The sequence below is a fragment of the Pleurodeles waltl genome, chromosome 12 (genome assembly GCF_031143425.1).
Source record: "Pleurodeles waltl isolate 20211129_DDA chromosome 12, aPleWal1.hap1.20221129, whole genome shotgun sequence".
In the NCBI taxonomy this organism is placed as follows: domain Eukaryota; kingdom Metazoa; phylum Chordata; class Amphibia; order Caudata; family Salamandridae; genus Pleurodeles; species Pleurodeles waltl.
Window position 1 is genome coordinate 655449731 of NC_090451.1, and position 18598 is coordinate 655468328.

General features: G+C 46.4%; 1 protein-coding gene across 3 annotated transcripts in view; it reads left to right on the forward strand.

Moving 5' to 3' along the window:
• The first annotated feature begins 9716 nt into the window (after nt 1-9716).
• The window catches only part of SELENBP1 (selenium binding protein 1), a 104488-nt gene continuing 95606 nt past the window's right edge, over nt 9717-18598 (forward strand). Inside the window, exon 1 of one of the 3 annotated variants that reach the window (XM_069218343.1) lies at nt 9717-9762. In XM_069218343.1, coding sequence (XP_069074444.1) covers nt 9732-9762 — 31 coding nt within the window. In that variant the 5' untranslated portion in view covers nt 9717-9731. Of the gene's footprint in view, nt 9763-14483; nt 14588-15052; nt 15108-18598 lie in introns of those variants that run through there. The other 2 variants (XM_069218344.1, XM_069218345.1) reach the window with 2 other exon arrangements.

An 18598-nucleotide genomic window follows, 5' to 3' on the forward strand; every position in this document is an offset into this window, starting at 1 on the left:
CTGAGGGTGGCAACTCAGAGGAAGAGGATAGTGACTTGGAGGAAAATTCCCCCCTACCAGTCCTATCTAGGGAGAACAGGGTCCCTCAAACCCTGACTCCAAAAATAATAGTCAGAGATGCTGGTTCCCTCACAGGAGAGACCAACACCTCTGAAATCACTGAGGATAACTCCAGTGAAGATGACCCCCTGTTAGCCAGGATGGTCAAAAGATTGGCTTTGGAAAAGCAGCTCCTAGCCATAGAAAGGGAAAGAAAAGAGATGGGCCTAGGACCCATCAATGGTGGCAGCAACATAAATAGGGTCAGAGATTCTCCTGACATGTTGAAAATCCCCAAAGGGATTGTAACAAAATATGAAGATGGTGATGACATCACCAAATGGTTCACAGCTTTTGAGAGGGCTTGTGTAACCAGAAAAGTGAACAAATCTCACTGGGGTGCCCTCCTTTGGGAAATGTTCACAGGAAAGTGAAGGGATAGACTCCTCACACTCTCTGGAAAAGATGCAGAATCCTATGACCTCATGAAGGGTACCCTGATTGAGGGCTTTGGATTCTCCACTGAGGAGTATAGAATTAGATTCAGGGGGGCTCAAAAATCCTCGAGCCAGACCTGGGTTTATTATGTTGACTACTCAGTGAAAACACTGGATGGTTGGGTAACTGGAAATGAAGTGTATGACTATGTTGGGCTTTATAATTTGTTTATGAAAGAACACATTTTAAGTAACTGCTTCAATGAAAAGTTGCATCAGTATCTGGTAGACCTAGGTCCAATTTCTCCCCAAGAATTGGGAAAGAAGGCAGACCACTGGGTCAAGACTAGGGTAACCAAAACTTCCACTGGGGGTGACCAAAAGAAAGGGGTTACAAAGCCTCCCCAGGAGAAAGTGGGTGACACTAGAAACAAAGAAAAAGAGTCCCCTGTAGGCCCCCAAATACCAGAACAGGTGGATGGGCCCCAAGACACAACCCAAAACAAAGGTGGGTACCAGGGTAAGAACTGGGATGCCACTAAGGCATGGTGCCACAACTGTAAACAGTCTGGGCACCACACCAAGGACACTTCTTGTCTCAAAAACAAACCCCAGAACAAAATTCCAGGGGTAACCAGTGTAGCCATGGGATATGACTCCTCAGATGAGGAGGTCTTCATAGCCTTCAACTGGAAACAGGGCCCAACAGGTGAGTTGGAGATTCCAGAGGGAAGTAGACACTTCCACCACCTACTGGTGAATGGAATCCCAACCACTGCCCTGAGAGACACTTGTGCCAGTCACACTATTGTGCATGACAGGCTGGTGCTCTCAAACCAGTACATCCCAGGTGAGACTGCCAGGGTAAGAGTTAGCCTAGACAGGGTCACTAAGAGGCCTGTGGCTTTAGTACCCATAGAAGTGGGTGGCACTCTTAGCTGGAGAAGGGTAGTAGTCAGTACAGACCTCCCCCTTGATTGTCTCCTTGGAAATGACTACCCAGAGGTTAGTCAGAGCCCAAGAGAGGAACTGGTCCAGTGCCAGTCCTCTCCCAAGGATTCTGGAAGTCCTGCCTCTGCAGTAAATGCAAGCAGGCCCCAGAAGAAGAAGAAAAGAAAACAGAGTAGGAAGGGTGGACAACCTTTAGCCAAGGTTACAGCAAGCCAAGGAGATTCTGCTCCAGTAGGGGAGAACTCCAAAAATGGCCCTGATAAAGTCCAACCTGACCCACAAGAAGTCCTGGCTAGTCAGGCAACTGTTAAACCTGAGTGGGTGGCTCCTCAGCTAACAGAAGAAAGAGTGGAAGAAGGGTGTTTACTACAAGATGTGGTAACCCCCCACTCTAATACAGCAGACAGGCAACCTGAACCCAAAGAGGCCTGTAACTTAGCCCCTTCCCTTTTAGGTGAAGAGCTAAAGGTGTGGTTCTGGGCACTGACAGCTGTCAGTGGCCTCTGCTGGGTGTTAGCCTTTATGGCTGCACTATCCTTAGCATGGTGGTCTGACCCCATGCCAAATAGCAAGTTAGGCCCCCTGACCCTATTGGTCATGGTGGGGTTACTCCAGCTCTGGGTAACCTCTCTGGGTAAGCTAGGGGTAACCCTGGCCAAGATAAGGTTAGCAGAGGTGGATACCTCTAAGACCAAAATAGAAAGAATGGGTGGAGACATTGAAGAGGCAGACAAGAGGCAATTCAGACTAGGTCCTATCACTGTGGAAGTAGGTCAGTTCCCCAAAGGGAATGACCTGAACAGAAGGATGTAAGGCAGAGTAGGCCCTGCAACTAACCAGCCTATTTCTCCTACTCTTCCTCGCCTGACAGACTAGGAAGACTCTCCCAGCTTGGGCTGAGTCTCCTGGCCTGTGGGCTGGGGGGGGCTTGTGTAAAGAAATGGCTCCCTGTTGCAGTTACCCCCCACTTTTTGCCTGATACTGATGCTGACTTGACTGAGAAGAGTGCTGGGACCCTGCTAACCAGGCCCCAGCACCAGTGTTCCTTCACCTAAAATGTACCATTGTATCCACAATTGGCACACCCTGGCATTCAGATAAGTCCCTTGTAACTGGTACTTCTAGTACCAAGGACCCTGATGCCAAGGAAGGTCTCTAAGGGCTGCAGCATGTCTTATGCCCCCCTAGAGACCCCTCACTCAGCACAGACACACTGCTTACAAGCCTGTGTGTGCTAGTGAGAACAAAATGAGTAAGTCGACATGGCACTCCCCTCAGGGTGCCATGCCAGCCTCTCACTGCCTATGCAGTATAGGTAAGACACCCCTCTAGCAGGCCTTACAGCCCTAAGGCAGGGTGCACTATACCATAGGTGAGGGTACCAGTGCATGAGCATGGTACCCCTACAGTGTCTAAACAAAACCTTAGACATTGTAAGTGCAGGGTAGCCATAAGAGTATATGGTCTGGGAGTCTGTCAAACATGAACTCCACAGCACCATAATGGCTACACTGAAAACTGGGAAGTTTGGTATCAAACTTCTCAGCACAATAAATGCACACTGATGCCAGTGTACATTTTATTGCAAAATACACCCCAGAGGGCACCTTAGAGGTGCCCCCTGAAACTTAACCGACTGTCTGTGTAGGCTGACTAGTTCCAGCAGCCTGCCACACCAGAGACATGTTGCTGGCCCCATGGGGAGAGTGCCTTTGTCACTCTGAGGCCAGTAACAAAGCCTGCACTGGGTGGAGATGCTAACACCTCCCCCAGGCAGGAGCTGTGACACCTGGCGGTGAGCCTCAAAGGCTCACCCCTTTGTCACAGCCCAGCAGGGCACTCCAGCTTAGTGGAGTTGCCCGCCCCCTCCGGCCACGGCCCCCACTTTTGGCGGCAAGGCTGGAGGGAACAAAGAAAGCAACAAGGAGGAGTCACTGGCCAGTCAGGACAGCCCCTAAGGTGTCCTGAGCTGAGGTGACTCTAACTTTTAGAAATCCTCCATCTTGCAGATGGAGGATTCCCCCAATAGGGTTAGGATTGTGACCCCCTCCCCTTGGGAGGAGGCACAAAGAGGGTGTACCCACCCTCAGGGCTAGTAGCCATTGGCTACTAACCCCCCAGACCTAAACACGCCCTTAAATTTAGTATTTAAGGGCTACCCTGAACCCTAGAAAATTAGATTCCTGCAACTACAAGAAGAAGGACTGCCTAGCTGAAAACCCCTGCAGAGGAAGACCAGAAGACGACAACTGCCTTGGCTCCAGAAACTCACCGGCCTGTCTCCTGCCTTCCAAAGATCCTGCTCCAGCGACGCCTTCCAAAGGGACCAGCGACCTCGACATCCTCTGAGGACTGCCCCTGCTTCGAAAAGACAAGAAACTCCCGAGGACAGCGGACCTGCTCCAAGAAAGGCTGCAACTTTGTTTCCAGCAGCCTTGAAAGAACCCTGCAAGCTCCCCGCAAGAAGCGTGAGACTTGCAACACTGCACCCGGCGACCCCGACTCGGCTGGTGGAGATCCGACACCTCAGGAGGGACCCCAGGACTACTCTGATACTGTGAGTACCAAAACCTGTCCCCCCTGAGCCCCCACAGCGCCGCCTGCAGAGGGAATCCCGAGGCTTCCCCTGACCGCGACTCTTTGAATCCTAAGTCCCGACGCCTGGGAGAGACCCTGCACCCGCAGCCCCCAGGACCTGAAGGACCGGACTTTCACTGGAGAAGTGACCCCCAGGAGTCCCTCTCCCTTGCCCAAGTGGAGGTTTCCCTGAGGAACCCCCCCCTTGCCTGCCTGCAGCGCTGAAGAGATCCCGAGATCTCTCATAGACTAACATTGCGAACCCGACGCTTGTTTCTACACTGCACCCGGCCGCCCCCGTGCTGCTGAGGGTGAAATTTCTGTGTGGGCTTGTGTCCCCCCCGGTGCCCTACAAAACCCCCCTGGTCTGCCCTCCGAAGACGCGGGTACTTACCTGCAAGCAGACCGGAACCGGGGCACCCCCTTCTCTCCATTCTAGCCTATGTGTTTTGGGCACCACTTTGAACTCTGCACCTGACCGGCCCTGAGCTGCTGGTGTGGTGACTTTGGGGTTGCTCTGAACCCCCAACGGTGGGCTACCTTGGACCAAGAACTGAACCCTGTAAGTGTCTTACTTACCTGGTAAAACTAACAAAAACTTACCTCCCCAGGAACTGTGAAAATTGCACTGTGTCCACTTTTAAAACAGCTATTTGTCAATAACTTGAAAAGTATACATGCAATTTTTATGATTTAAAGTTCCTAAAGTACTTACCTGCAATACCTTTCGAATGAGATATTACATGTAGAATTTGAACCTGTGGTTCTTAAAATAAACTAAGAAAAGATATTTTTCTATACAAAAACCTATTGGCTGGATTTGTCTCTGAGTGTGTGTACCTCATTTATTGTCTATGTGTATGTACAACAAATGCTTAACACTACTCCTTGGATAAGCCTACTGCTCGACCACACTACCACAAAATAGAGCATTAGTATTATCTATTTTTACCACTATTTTACCTCTAAGGGGAACCCTTGGACTCTGTGCATGCTATTCCTTACTTTGAAATAGCACATACAGAGCCAACTTCCTACACTCGTTTTAATGCACCAGGCAAATTGACCATTTACGTCAGAGTCCGCTGACCGCTTGGTGAGCTGACACTAGGGTATCAGATCTCTTCTGTCAGGTCAGAGGAAAAATGATCCAGCTCAGGGCCCTTTTTGTAGCAGAAAGTCATGACTGAGTCTTGAGAGACCAACCACCTAGAAAGTTGATAATGCCTATTTGCTAAAACATGGGTGGATCTAGGGTCAGGCAAACCTGGTGTGGGTTAGGTGGCAGGCTTGAAGCTTGTAATAATATGACAGCCAGTGTTTCTCATTTAAGCACTAAGTCATGTTCCAAATCATACCATTTTGGATGTATCTGGTTCTTCCTGCAGAGAACCAGAAGAGGAGTTGGTTGGTATGTTTTGATTAGAATTCTTGCTGACTGAACATCCTGAACCAAGGCTGAGGAAGTCACCTACATGTCTTGTCCTTAGGGCCGAAGGGGTGCTTTTTTTATTTGAGGAAAGACTGTGTTCCCCCAACTGTTTGGTGTTTGAGAAACATAAATATGTGTGAAACATTCCATTTGCCAGCTAGTCCTGAAAAGTATTCTAGTACTAAGTATTATGGCCCTGATTGAAGAACAGTGGTGCTGCACCCTGTTCAGCAGCGCTATTCTTGCACCCCTTAGCGCCCCCTAATGTCACCATGTGTGCGCCGTATCCAAGATACGGTGCACCATGGCAGTAGTTAGGGCAACTATCATCAAAATGTTTTAAGCTAGTTCGGAGCTTTGCAGGATTAGTATCAAAACTGTTGACGCAAATCCTGCAAAGCCCATTTAAAACAATGGCATGCCTCATTTTAACATCTGCTCTGAGCAGGCGTTAAAAGTGCCGAAAGAAATGATGCAAAGTAATCTTTTAGATTTCTTTGCGCCATTTTTTCAGCGCCTCTAAGGGGGGGGAACGCCCCCTTTGCATACATTATGCCTGGCACAGGTATAATGTAGCACAAAGGGTTATAACGCGGTGTAATACATGCATTGCGTCACTTTGTAAATATGGTGCAGCAATTTTTGCCTCGTTGGGCCACATTAGTGAAAAAAAAACAAAAATGCTGCTAATGTGGCACAGGGAGGCGCTAGGGGCTCTTAAGTCAGCTCCTATGTATTTAAAGTCTGCAAAAGCCAATACGTTAGAAAAACACTCAACATAAGGTATTCCAGATTTCATTCTCATATAAATCACTGCAACAGTGACTTGCCCTGCTTTTAGCCTTTCAAATTCCAAAAAATGCCATTAATCGCATGTTGGCGTAAGTGAATCTAAGGTAAAGCTGTATCTTTTGCTTTGACCTAGTTCTGATGAGACAGAAACAAGCCTCTACCACCTCAAAAACAAAGCCCCATCCAGGCTGAATCAGTGATGCCGGACCAAAACGTCTTACAGAATTCTACAATCAACCACTCTCGTAAAAGGGATTTTGTGACCCGTTACAAATCACAAATAGTAGTGCGATTGGAGGTGGGCACTGCCCTCCAATTCTGGTTCTACACTGGAATGTATCAATGCTATGTGACCACAATTGTGGTCAAAATTCATTGGGCAGATATCAGCTAGTGCCATCTCGTGAGGGCATTCCTTTATTTGCATGGGGGCATGGTCCAATGCAAGTGGGGGAAACACGTTACCTCTGTGCCTGCACAGTATTAAAGATACAGGGGCAGAAGAAAAGAGGCAGTCAGGAAACACCCTGAATGTGCCCCACCGAGAGGTGGCACACAGTCAGTGCCACCTGTACAGTGATGCACTGCCCCCCGTGCGGGAGCACGTTTGCGATTCACAATATCACTTTTGCTTTTATTTATAACATGTATTTCGAATTTTCAAGTGCTAAAAATAATGTTTTGTCCATACCATTGCCCCAAACGTTCCAAGGCCCTTCCTTCGTTATATCTGAGGTTTAACACTCCTACCATTTGCTGCTGCAAGTGAAGAGCTATCCTTTTTTTCTAAAGATATAGCTCTTAAACTTCCATTTGGTAAGCAAGAGAGATAGGTGGGGGTAAGATGAACCAAGGATGGCCAATGACTCGCTTATACTCATATCCTCTCAACTCAAGATGGATGCAACTTGAAAATGGTTAAAAAGCGATACCTCCAAAGTTGTAAAACTTTATAAAGCAGATTAACAGACACTTGCTGGCTATCTTGGATCTTAGTCGTTGGCAAGCATCATTACCAGATCTGCTCAGGAGTCTATATATTCTTCAGCATAGCAAGTAGGTGACTATACCAGAAAGAAACTTCTTTCCTCCTCAAAGTGATGACTATGCCCATTTCATAGATCTTGTGCAGGTGCAGCAGCCCAACTGGAAGTTCTGGATTATTTAAATTTGAAACCAGATTCCCTATCATACTTACATGGAAGCCAGAGGAACAAAGTCTACCACCTACAAGCAAGTCTGCCCAAACATCCACTCTCACCAGTGTAGGTTTGCAAACTAAGGGCTTGTTTACGACTTTGGCGGAGGGGATTACTCTGTTCCAAATGTGATGGATATCCCGCCCGCAGTATTACAAGTCCATTATATCCTATGAAACTCGTAATTCGGCGGGCAGGATATCAGTTACATTTCGGGTGGAGTTATCCTCTTCGCCAAAGTCGTAATCAGGCCCTAAGTGTATCATGATGACATTCTGGAGAGCCTTGAATGTCCCACAGAAGCTCATATAATCACCAGTAGGGACTGCTTGTTGTTCTGTGGACACCAAGCCACAATCTTCTAGCTGCAAATAAAAATGTTTTGGTGAATGTTTTAGCAGAATATGGGCACCAAATTTTTATACAAACAGCAGTACCTCCCACACTGTTTTACAAGCTCTGATTTCAAAGGGCCTATCTTCCTTTCCTCTATAAATGTATTCTGATGTTCTTACTGGCTGCAGAGAAGTCTGTTATGCTCAATGAGGCCTGTTCTCTGTGTTTTGTCAGGTTATGTTTACTGCAGAGGTAAGCCTCTATGAGCCACTCCACACGCTCTTGCAGTGGGTGGATGAATCTAGTAGAGGAAGGCGAGACAGCTGATTAAGAGAGATAACTGAACCAGAGCTGAGCCGAAGCCATCAAAATGTTTGGCATGTAAATCGTGTAAGAAATTTCATGTTAACATAGGATAATGACTTTAACATCTTTAAAAAGTGTATTCTTTTTTTACATTCAATTATTGAATTGAATGTCATTTACTAGAAGTAATAGTTTCTACATATGAATGTAGAAGCAATCTTGGTCCACCCTCCCCACGATGATGCTATGATTGAACTAAGAGGCACTTTTGGTGTCTTGTGCCTTATGTTATAGATGGAACAGTGTTATAGGTTATTACCTCATGTACAAGACATTTTGTAAAGCGCCCATCCTGAACTCTTGTATTTAAAGATACTCACATGTGGCACAGTGCAGGAAAAGGCGGCTCAATGAAAAAAAATCATTACTGAGGATCACACAAGTTGAAAGCAAGGAAGCTGGGATTGATCACTAGGGACCTAGGGCCATATGTACAAACACTTTTTCCCATAGAAACAGAATGGGTAAAAACCTTTGCTACATCTGGCCCTTAGTTTCACAGTGTGCAGTTTCACTCAGTAGATGGGTATCTTTGTCCCATTTCACTTAAATAGTTAGGGCTTTGTATTGATTTTTTGGAAGAGCTAAATCAATACAGAGCTAAATAAATGCATGTATTACATGTTAAACGAGGTTAACAATAGAAGCCTTACTAAATACCAATTAAAAAGCAGAATAAAGGGAAGTTAGGCCACTGTATTTTTAATACTATCACCAGCTTCCTCTAACTTAGAGACCGACTTTAGGTGGGGCTCATGAAAGGCAATTACATCTATTAGCAAAACAAAAGGTCTGGGAGAGATAATGCTCTTATTACAGGTCTTCAAATCAACAAAACTGAAGGGCAGTACTCAGTTAGAGAGATGTTCCTGGCAGCACGGTGCAAGCATTTTGCATTTTGAATTACTCCATAGGATGTTTGGGATACAGATGGCAGAGCCCTTTTCAGTGCTTCTACAGGGATAAAATATTTTTCAATCAGAGTATCTTGTGCTGTGGGAGGGTAAAAGGTAGGGTGAGCAGATTTTGAAAACAAAAAAACAGGACATTTCACACAAATAGAAGAAGGACTGCAAATTACATAAACCGATGAGAAAAGAATAACAGCGCTCACCAGCATAGAAACACAGCGAAGGAGACTACGTGGAAATAAATATAACGCTATTTTTAAACCCAGTATCATACCATATAATTAAAATGCCTTTTGATAAGAGCTGCTGACTAGTCCTACACTGGAACACATACAAACGTGCCGCTGGCTGCTTTCAATCAACCCTCCCTGTCAAGCTGGCTAAAAATCTGCCATCCCAGATAACTGGAGGAAAACTGGGACTGTCCCGACAAACCAGGGACGCCTGGGCCTCGTCACCCAAGTGAAGGGCGTAAGAGGGTCTGTGAACTTCTAGGTCCAGGACAAAAGCTTTGCCTCCTAATACGAGCCCCTTGATAAGCCAGGCCAGTCTCCCAGGAAGCTGCAGATGTAATATCTTCCTGTGACCCCCCTCAGTCCCCTACCATGGTACATGCCAGGCTGTGCGGCTCGAAGGATGATAGAGCGGCTTCGTCCAACTGACATGGTGGCGGAGTTATGGGGATATCAAAATGCTGCACCCCTTAAAACTGCCCAGAAAAGGTAAGCTGCAAAAGCACCTTTTCCATGTATCTGTACAACATCAGCTCGTTGAAACCTCTGTCACTTCCGAGCAGCTGTGCCCATGAGAAGCCCAGCTGTGCCGTGGTAGGTGTGTAAGGTGGTGTGAGAACGTTTCTCTCTGTCGCCCCTCTGCCTCCTGGAAATAGAGTTTTAAAGAAAAACGATGTGAGGGTGAGGAGTGCTGGGCTCAACGCCGAGGGAAGAGTGTGGCCTGCACATAGAAGGCCTGCGCGCTCACTCTGCGCTATGTTATGCTAGCCTAGGCCCAGGACAAGGACAATCACCTCAGATGTGCGGCGTGCGCCATCCTAGACCGCGAGCATATTCTCTTGAGAAAAGGAAACACGGTGACCACCATGAGCATCACAGGCCTCAGAGTGAAACCAGGTAACAAACCACTTCTCCACTGCTGAGTTTAGGTGGAGGGTGAGGAGATTCGCACGTGCACCCTAGTCCCTGCAGGGTTAGGGGGTCGCCCACATTTTATTTTACTGAGATATTGAGCGGACCCCTCCATTCCTCGGTATTGACCTCTCTTAAGTAAACAGTTTGAGTTTTTTTTTTCTTTCTCTGTTCTCCTGTTATATAGCACACGTTTGACCAACATGTCCTTTTGTTTCTAGTACATAGACCATTTAGTGAGCTTTTTGTAAAATTTTACTGTGATGACTAGTGCATGAGAGTTCATGGGGGCCTTTTGAGAAGTACGTGAATTATTCAGTGGCTCATGGAATAAGGAATCACCACGTACCTGCTAAGTCATTTTGATTTGTGGATTTGGAGAAAACAGAGGCTAGTGCTGCGTGTTCTGAAAGAGATGAGTTAAATATCTGGCTATGTTGTTTAGGGTATTACCTTTCAGTGATCTATTTTACTGTGTGTTCTTTTCTATCTGTTTTATGATATGGGTGTGTGCCAAAAAACAACAAAGCCAAATAGCTCAACTATTTGGTTTTGCCATTTTTTTAAGCCATGTTGTACAACAGTGCGACTGCTGTGCAGCATGTTTCAAGGCAAAACAAAAAAGTGCTATGACATGGCACGCATTGACCACATCAAAGCACTTTATTTTCTTACTTTCAGTCTTGCAGCAGACCAGCCGCCCTGTTGTACAACATGAACAAAAAACATTGACAAAGCCAATAGTTTTAAAATGGCGAGACCTATTGGCTTTGCCAGTGCTTGTTTTTTTATGGTGATGTTGCTGAGTATGAAGGCTGACTAATCTCAATTCCACCTCATTCTCCCACGCCCTGGGACTTCTTGTCTCGTTATCTCACTCTTGCAAGTTCTTCAGGTCGAACCTACCAGACTGCACAGCTGTCTGTTTGCAAAAGATATTATGGGTTTCCAACAAATATACAAGAGCTTAGTACTCGTCCATTGCTTACCATTCTTTGACATTTCTGTCACTCACATTTGTCTGATACTTATTTGTGTCCCAGCTTGTCAATCTTGTGTTTGTCCCCCTTATGGAGCATACACTCTTTACAATCTCTTTTTATTGATTGACATATGTTTCCACTACATGCTTTTCAAGCACCACTTTTTTTCATGTTGTGCTTTTGGGTTAGGCACAACATAAGAGTATATGCATTTTCTGGCTCTCTCCCTCGTGTATCTCTGACCCCACTGCACTCAGTGTTGATCTTTGTTGCATATGTGCTTCTCTGCCTCCCCTTGTTGCACTTATCCTCATGTACCCCCTCCCTTTGCTTTCTCACCCATGTGGCTCTCCTCTGCCCATTCTACAGTGCTTTCTCACTCATGTGTTCTCCTCTTCACCTCCACCCTCTGTGTTGCTTCCCCACCTCCAAACCCTGCTTCTCTTTTGCCCTTTGCTTCTCCTCCTTTCCCACCACCCCCTGTGTTGATTCCCCCCATCTGCGACCTTCCTCTCTTGCCCATTGTTTCTCCCTATCTACACACGCCCTCGTGTTGTTTCTGCCCCACCAAAAATTGCTTCCCACATTGGTGCTTTTCATTTTGCCCCATCTCAGCCGTACACACAATATTGCTCTCCCGCACATGCTCTACAAAAAAAAAGCTTCTGCACTACAATTTTTAAATTTACCAATTCAATTTGGCAGAAAAAAATTGTGAGCCATTTTGTTGGTATGCATGTGTGTTGTGCACCCATCTACAAAATGGCTCACCGCCAAACACATTTTTAAGGGTCGAGCCTGCGAGTGCATGCGCTTGCGCATACCTATCGCTGGCAAGACTCTGTTGGGTACAATTAAGGGCTTGGATTAATTGTCCTGCATGGCACTATTCTTTACAGCCTCTAAATTATTTACTGAAGGCCTGCCATCATTTCCGTTCCTCTGCGTGGGGCAGGGACCAAGCACAGATTGAGTTAACTTAGTCAGTGCCCATCTGCTGCTACTGATGTGATCAAGATACTTCTTTTTAACTTCTAGGGCCCTGCAAACAGAAGACTTGTGACTAGCAAAAATGTGCCCAGCATGACAGACACACAAAATTGCAAAGCTTTATTTTTTAATAGCTAACTTTCTTTTACTTTGCCAAGCCATCATTTCTCACTTTGAACTCATCTTTTCTTTTGTGTTTTTTTATCATGAATGCTGTTCTCCAAAGATGATTATCTTGTTCTAAATATTGCAATGCAACATTGTTTCTTTATTATGTGTAATTTGTGAAATGATGCTTCAACAGACAATCCTGCAGTATATGCCCATCCACCCCTCTCCAATCTGCTCCAGTACAATCTGGCCCACTCTGATCCAAAACAGTTTGCCCCTATCCAATCTGCACCACTTCAGTACAAAACAATATGACCCACTCCAATCCAAAACAAAATCCTTACTCCCATGTACCCCACTCCAATCTGCCCCACTCCAATCCAAAACAATCTGCCTCCCTCCAATCTGCCGCCCTCCAATCTGCTCCACTTTAATCCTAAACAATCTGCTCCACTCCAATCTGCCCCACTCCAGACCATAACAATATGTCCAACTCAAATCTGCCCAACTCCAATCCAAAACAATCTGCCCCACTCCAGTCTGCCCCAATCCAAAACAATCTGTCCCACTCCAATCCGCCCCACTCCAATCTGGCCAACTCTAATCAGCCCATTTCAATCCAAAAAAAACCTGCCCCACTCCAATCCATTTCAATCGCCCCACTCCAATGTGTTATACTCCAAACTGCTCCTCTTTAATCCAAAACAATCTGCCCCACCTCACCCTGCCCCACTCCAATCCCCAACAACCTACTCCAATTCAAAACAATCTGCCCCACTCTGATTCGCCCCAATCCAGTCCACCCCACCCATCCCAATTCACCACACTTTAACCCACCCCACTACAATCCAGACCACCCGACCCCAATCCAGCCCAATCCAGTCCCCCCACTCCAATCCAATAACCTCGCCCCTTTCCAGTCCACCCCACCTCAATCTAATCCACTCCAGTCCAATCCACCCCACTCCAAGCCAAGCGACCCTACTCCAATCCAACCCACCTCATTCCAATGCAACCCAAAGTAGCTAACCTACTCCAATCCACCCCACTCAAGTCGTCCATTCCAAGCCACTGTACTCTAATCCAGTCCACCCCACTCAATCAAATCTACCCCACTCCAATCCACCCCACTGCAGTCCAATCTAATCCAACCCACTCCAAACCAACCTACTCCAAGCCAGTCCTCCACCACACTTCAGTCCAATTCGCCCCACTCCAGTGAATCTAATCCACCCCTCTCCAATCCAATTCACCCTACTGCAGTCCAATCTACTCCACCCCACTCCATCCTACCCAATCTGCCCCATTCCAGCCTATCACCCCAATCCAAACCCCCCCAATCTAATCCACCCCACTCTTCCACAATCCAATCTACAATACTCCACTCCAATCCAATCCACCCACTACCTCAAAACACTCCAACCCACTCTACCCTATTCCACCCAACTCCACTCTAGGACACTCTCTGCCACTGAACCCCTGACCTGTACTCTCCTCTCCTCAACTCTACAACACTCTACTCCCCGACTCCACTTTACGACACTCCAACAAATCCACTATAACTCCTCACTCCACTCTGACACTCTGACACTCCACGCCACTAACTTTTAGGCAAGCTGAACTGCAGCCACACTAGTGTACAAAATGTCAAAACACATTTCCAAAGCCAACAACACTTGTGAAGGCGAGACCTGTTGGCTTTGCCAATGCTTGTTTGGTTTGTTTTCTTAAGCAATGCAGCACAGCATTGGTGATGCTGTACGGCATAGCTCAAAAACATTGGCCAAACCAATAGGTCCCTAGGGCAAGACCTATTGGCTTTGCCAATGTTTGTTTAAATTTCTTCTTTCTACCACTTTCACTGTTTTCCTATCCTTCCCTCCCTCCTTACTGTGAATTAAAAAAATAAGTACTGGTCCCCCCCCCCCCCCCCAAAAAACATTACTGCTAGTGCTCACCACCTGCACAAATTAAGCATGGGACTGGGGAGTCATGTTCGAACCGCCTGTGATTCTGAGCATCACTTACATTCCCGCGTTTTAAAAAGGAGTAACACATTCTGGTGCCCTTGTGAAAACGCTCCAAGCCAGACTCACACTGTAAAAAAAGACAACAAGAATTAAATAGAAAATAAAAGTGTGACTTTAGCGATCACCAGCACCTCCTGTGTGTGTCCTGGCCGCTCCCCAGCTCCGGTCCCCTCCTCCTAGTACACGCCTCTGCTCCGGCGAGATTACCGCCCCTCCCGGACAAGTTGTGATCAGTCACCCGTCGGCGCAGAGCTGCAGAGGCGCAGAACCCCCACGGCACCAGGATGGGTAAGAGAAGGGGCCGCGGGGGCAGCAGGAAAGAGTGGGACGGAGGGGGGGAGCAGGGCTGGACAGAAGGGGCGCGGGGAGAATAGATTCGGGAAAGTCGCGGGGCTCATGACTCATGCACCGGGGCCGAGCTAGGTGGGTGGAAATGGGCTCTTGGAACCTGAGAGGGGGTGAGAGAACTCCGTACCTGCGAAGGGAAAGATTCGGTGGAAGAATGCAAACTTTCGAAAAAAAACGCGAGAAGGGGGTGTGGGGACAGACTGATAGCCTGTCTGTCTGTCACGTGGGACCCCCCCCCATAGACCCACCTGTTTGGCCACCATGACCACCATCGCTGGTATGACGCATAATATGGGGCTGCTTGGAGGTTGTGAGAGTGAGTGGACTTCTCGAAGTTAAAGGGGAGAGCGAGTGGTGCAGAGCAAGAGCCGCAAGCAGTGACGTACGTGTGTGTGGGGGGTCACATTACGAGGAGCGAGAGGGACACGGAGGAGTGGATTCTGGGAAACAAGAATTAAAGGTGAGGACAGTGCTGGAGATGGAACATATTCACTCTTGGAGGTCAAGGGGTACCAGGAGAAAGAGGGTGGAATCACGAAGGGAGGAGGAGCTGAGTGCTAAAGTTAACAATCATTTATTTAAAAAAAAATACTGCAACAATCATAAGTGTTAGTAAATATGTTTTACTTAATTGTACACAAACAAATGTGTTCCCAATATCTTTTTTGGTTTGGGGCACCTGCTGCAAGATCAATGTGTAGCCATCAGTTTAGGGTGGCCATATGGCATGGAGGCAGATTCAGGACGGGACTGTAAAAAATTCAGGACGAAGGGTCAAAATTCAGGTCAAAAGGAGGAGCGGCCATAACTCACTGGTTTATCAATGCATTTATTTACAATTTTTTATATTGCACTATTTATTCTCTGTGCTGTGAATGAGGTTGCCTCTAGGTATGCTACATTCAGATGGCGCGTTATGTCCTTGTTCCATAGTAAGTTGATGCCCGTGAGCACGGTGTCCAGGGCATCACTCCTACCTAAATCTACTCAATCTTTCCTGGAGAAAAGCAATAGCAACATATTGATTATGTTTCTAAAAATTTCAATACCCATGGCAAGCAGTTTGGGAAACATTAAGCTAAGTGACCTTTTCACCTTCTGCTAGTTTACACAAGTTAAACAAACATTTCTGGCTCACCTAACCTTCCATTACACATCAAACCTAAAAAAGATTATTGAGGCTGAGCAGATGGTGTGGGTGACAGTCTCACACCAAATGTCAAGGTGTGAGGTACCCACAACTTGCATGTAGTCTCAGTACCAAGAAGGCCCGACTGCTGCTTTAGAGTGTGCCCAGGGACTTGATTTAAATTACACAATTTACTCATGTGGGTGAGTTGGGATTTGCACCCAGGTTTCCTGGTCACACGTAGGGCAATTAAGCAACAGTCTAGATTACTTTCCTTTTCTCAATCCCCTTTGGCACCAGAGCACAGCCTTTTTGTACAATTCATGTCAGATGGATAGAGACCACATGTTAATTTGACACAATATCTATAAATAATGCACGTGAGGTACTCCGTAATACCCTGGATCCTACTGGAGGTGCAGCACTACTCCCTTGGGATTTAGCATGCTCATTTGGCACTATTAATTATCAACTTTTGGCTGAAGAATATTTCATTAATGGTACAAACATAATTTGGTATAAATCCTGCGTGTGAGGCAGGACCCACTTCCACCATTCTGAAGGCAAAGCGGTCGCCAGCGCTTCTCTTCACTGACTACCTGTCACCACATCCCGAGCACACCAACCCCTTCGTGCTTAGCTTAGAAAATGGTGTGCTTAGATCATTTTAAAACTGGCAGAACAGTTCAACCCCAGGACCTCGCTGAAAGTCTCTGGGATGCTGCAGTATTATCCTAAGCCTAACCCCTGTTTCTGTAGTTTTCATTTCTTTCATGAAACCTATTGCTTTCTATATACTGTGTTGGGTGAAAATAGTCTCCTCCGTGTGTCTGTGTGAGTTCAGTTTGTTGTTGTGTGTTTATAACCCTGGCAAAGTTGAGAGCCCCAATTAAGGGATTGAACACCAGTTGAAGACAGAGAATTGTACACCTGTCAATTTTAAATGGTTATGTTCTTTAACAAAATATTGCCTTCAGGCGCTATGTCATTTGGTTCAAGTGAAACAAGCAGCTCCTGAAAACTCCAGAATGCCCTGGTTTGATGAATAAAAGCCAGGCACAGGTCACTAGGTGGCCTTGTGTCCGGCAGTCATGGAATGATTGGGCAACCTCCGAGGGACTTTCCAGTGTACAGAAAAACACAATTCTGTTCTCCCAGTCATGCTTCTTTACCAATCAACAACATTCGTGACAGTTCAGTGATGTCCGCATGGTTTTTTAAATCTATTGTGGTGTCATTTACTCACGTCCCTTTAATATTGGATGAAAACAGCCCTTTTTAGGAGCAAGTGGGTGTGGGCAGTATAAGAGAAGGAACCACCCAGTCCCCCTGAAGAAAGTAAGCCTCTATACCTTACCTTCATTATGGGTAGAGCAAAAGTGAGATGGTCATGTTAAGACTACCTTCCTCAAACGTCCTCCCCATAAGCAAGGTACATATTTAAGATGCCTAGCCTTTTCATGTTTTTTTTCAAACTAACATCTCCACTTGCCTAGGAGAAGTGTCTTTCCTCCAACCTCCTACCATCCTTCCTCCCCAGATGAAGACTACAAGTTTATTTTTGAAAGATGTGCAGCACCAGGCCAGACTGGGCATTTTACCGCTTTGGAATTCCCTGATAGGCTGCAGTCTGAGGGGCTGCTTTCAACGCTATTTGAGCTGCCATCTACAATCCATTAAAGCCTTGGTGTCCCTTTGGCCTTATAAATAGTGATTATGCCTTGCAGTGTGGGACTGATGTAAGAATTTTCGGCTGGGTTGAATTTGGCTTCCAGTCTGGTCCTCTGCAGCACGACCTATCCATCTTCCTGCAGGCCCATATATCAGGCTTATTCCAACGTCATTTGCTGTCAGATATGATTAATGACCCATAAAGTGAACTATCGCCTGCTTTTCAAAAGTGATCATAAAACGTTACCTTGGTAACCCAACCCAATATGCAGATATCTAAAGTTATCCTTGCCAAATGACATCTCCCACTTTGCGATCACCCTAAACGCCACACAAAACTGCCTTCTCATCCCCTAAAACTGAACCATCCCTCTTTATCCCCATTTCAAATTCAACATTTCTGTTACAATCTTTGATGGACACGCTCAACATCCTGAATAGTAAACCCACCATCGTTGACAGTGTCAAATCCCCCGGACTCATCCTACACAAGGAGCTTAGCCCTGCAGTCTTAAATCGGCACTGTGGCCAGACACGTGTGCTATCAAATAGTTCTGCACCGGGGAATCCGCTTCTACATTCCAGTGCATGATCTAAAATCTCTTCCTCATACATTGGTGCTCCCCGAATCGACTATTGTAACTCTGTCTTTACTGGTCGCCACAAGACCCATCTCACCTCCAATAAATCGACCCTATGCTTAGCAGCACACTTAGGGCCAGATGTAGCAAACGGTTTTACCCATTCTGTGTCTATGGGAAAATGTGTTCGTACATATGGCCCTTAGTCTACGGGGCCAAAAGAAATGACCACATCACCCATATGCTGGTCTTTCTCTGCTGGTTGCCCATTGGAGCCAGGGCCGCACACAAGACCGCTTGCATCATCCATAAGGCGCCACACACATCCTCTCCCCTTTTCCCTGGCGGTCAAACTCCCGCTTTCGGGAGGTTCTAGACCATTGCGAAATCCAAAGCTCTGCTGCTAGACCTTTAAAAAGGAATGACCACTGGCACAATACTTTTGAGGTAACAGGACCAGAATTTGGAACTCACTACCTTCAAACGTATGCATTATCACCTCGCTGGCGACTTTCAAAATGGAACTGAAAGCCGTCCTCCCGTAATGATATTTTAGTTAAGACATTGCAG